Source organism: Leptonychotes weddellii, unplaced genomic scaffold (genome assembly GCF_054177405.1).
Source record: "Leptonychotes weddellii isolate Sample4059 unplaced genomic scaffold, ASM5417740v2 HiC_scaffold_26844, whole genome shotgun sequence".
Lineage (NCBI taxonomy): Eukaryota > Metazoa > Chordata > Mammalia > Carnivora > Phocidae > Leptonychotes > Leptonychotes weddellii.
Window position 1 is genome coordinate 1 of NW_027861355.1, and position 1,905 is coordinate 1,905.

General features: G+C 42.8%; 1 protein-coding gene across 1 annotated transcript; it reads left to right on the plus strand.

Moving 5' to 3' along the window:
• Window positions 1-767: 767 nt before the first annotated feature.
• On the plus strand, window positions 768-1,633 carry LOC145718970 (signal-regulatory protein beta-1-like; the record flags this gene model as incomplete). The annotated part of the gene is made up of 2 exons (XM_081810482.1): window positions 768-1,082; window positions 1,317-1,633. Coding segments are annotated over 2 exons (632 nt in total), but the record flags the coding sequence as incomplete, so codon positions are not given.
• Window positions 1,634-1,905: the final 272 nt, after the last annotated feature.

Consider the following 1,905-nt stretch of genomic DNA (forward strand, 5'->3'; position numbering starts at 1 on the left):
GCTCTCGCTGTGTCTCTCTCTGTCAAATGAATAAATAAAATCTTAATAAATAAATAAATAAATAAATAAATAAATAAATAAAATGTCATCAAGAAAAATTGAATTAGGGGCGCCTGGGTGGCTCAGTCGTTAAGCGTCTGCCTTTGGCTCAGGTCATGGTCCCGCGACCCTGGGATCGAGCCCCGCATCGGGCTCCCTGCCCCGCATCGGGCTCCCTGCTCTGCAGGGAGGCCTGCTTCTCCCTCTCCTACTCCCCCTGCTTGTGTTCCCTCTCTCGCTGTGTCTCTCTCTGTCAAATAAATAAATAAAATCTTAAAAAAAAAAAAAAGAGTAGGTGTCCTGTTGCTCAATCTAAAGGACATTTTTGTAAAGTTACACATTAGATATGATATGCTGTTTTAAGATTTTGGTAGATACATATCAGTTAAGAAATTTCCCTTCTATTCATAGTTGTCTAAATTTTATTAAATGAGAATGAGTCATAGGACTAATCAATACCAAAAGTGAGAAAGATATAGCAATGTGGCTTCTGAACGGAGAAACTGTGGCCTGAGGAAAGAGGACAAGCTATGTGATCAGAGAAACCTGCATTCTAGCTCTGCCAATTGCTAGTATGTTCCTTGCCTTTTTCAGCCTCCATTTCCTTGTGTACAGAATGAACATTATGATACCTAATCACAGAGTTGTCAGAATTAAAATTATATAAAGTGCATGTAATACTGCCTAGCTTGCCAACATTAACTGTATATTATCCTTCCTTCTTGTAGCCCCACCCTCTCTGCCTGTGGTATTAGGCCCCTTGGAGAGAGCCCTAATTGGGCAAATTGTGAATTTCAGCTGCATGTCCTATGGATTCTTTCCCAAAGAAATCACCCTGCAGTGGTTCAAAAATGGGAAGGAAATCTCATCCCTCCAGACCCACACTGTACAGATGAAGAACAGCAATACCTACAAAATCTCCAGTACCACTGAGATGGCCCTGACTCTACAGGACTTCTCCTCTTATGTCACCTCCGATGTGAATCACCTAAGCCTACATTATCCTCTTCAAAAGAATCCTGATTTGTCTAAGACTATACTAGGTAGGTGACACCACACATGGCCAGGCTTTGACCTAACTTTGGAGATCAGTTCTCCCCAGATTTACTTTGGTGAACAGGCCTAAATAATAATAGGATCTTCCAGTTATTAAGCACCTACTATGTGCAAGGGATTGCCACATGCTATGTAGGTGCTAAGTAAATGGCTGCCGAGTAATAAGCAAGGTGGATCTGATTGTTTCATGGAGTCTGAACCTTTGTTCTGAGCTATTTCAGTTCCACCCAACATGTCTATTTTTGAACACCCCATCCCAAAGAACAAGATAAATGTCACTTGCAAGGCAAAGAAGTTCTGCGCCGGGGGAATACAGCTGACCTGGCTGAAGAATGGAAATGTCTCCCAGATAGATAAGACCTTGACCCCCACCATGAGCAGAGATGGACTGTACACTGTGCAGAGCTCAACCCTGGTGGACAGAACTAACCAACAGGACACTGTGCTCACCTGTCAGGTAGAACAAGATGGGAGGCAGGAGGCCACTGCAAAAATGACATTTTTGGTTTCCGCTCATCTGGATAAGTTTGAGAAGTAGCCAATGGCAAGACCTCCATGACTTACTGAAGAAGGCACCATCATCTTTCCTTAAAACTGTCTTTCACATGAAGAAATGTTCATCATCATTAGCCATCAGGGAAATTCAAATCAAAACCACACTGAGATACCACCTTACACCAGTTAGAATGGCCAAAATGGACAGGGAAAGAAACAACAAATGTTGGAGAGGTTGTGGAGAAAGGGGAACCCTCTTACACTGTTGGTGGGAATGCAAGTTGGTACAGCCACTTTGGAAAACAGTGTGGAGGT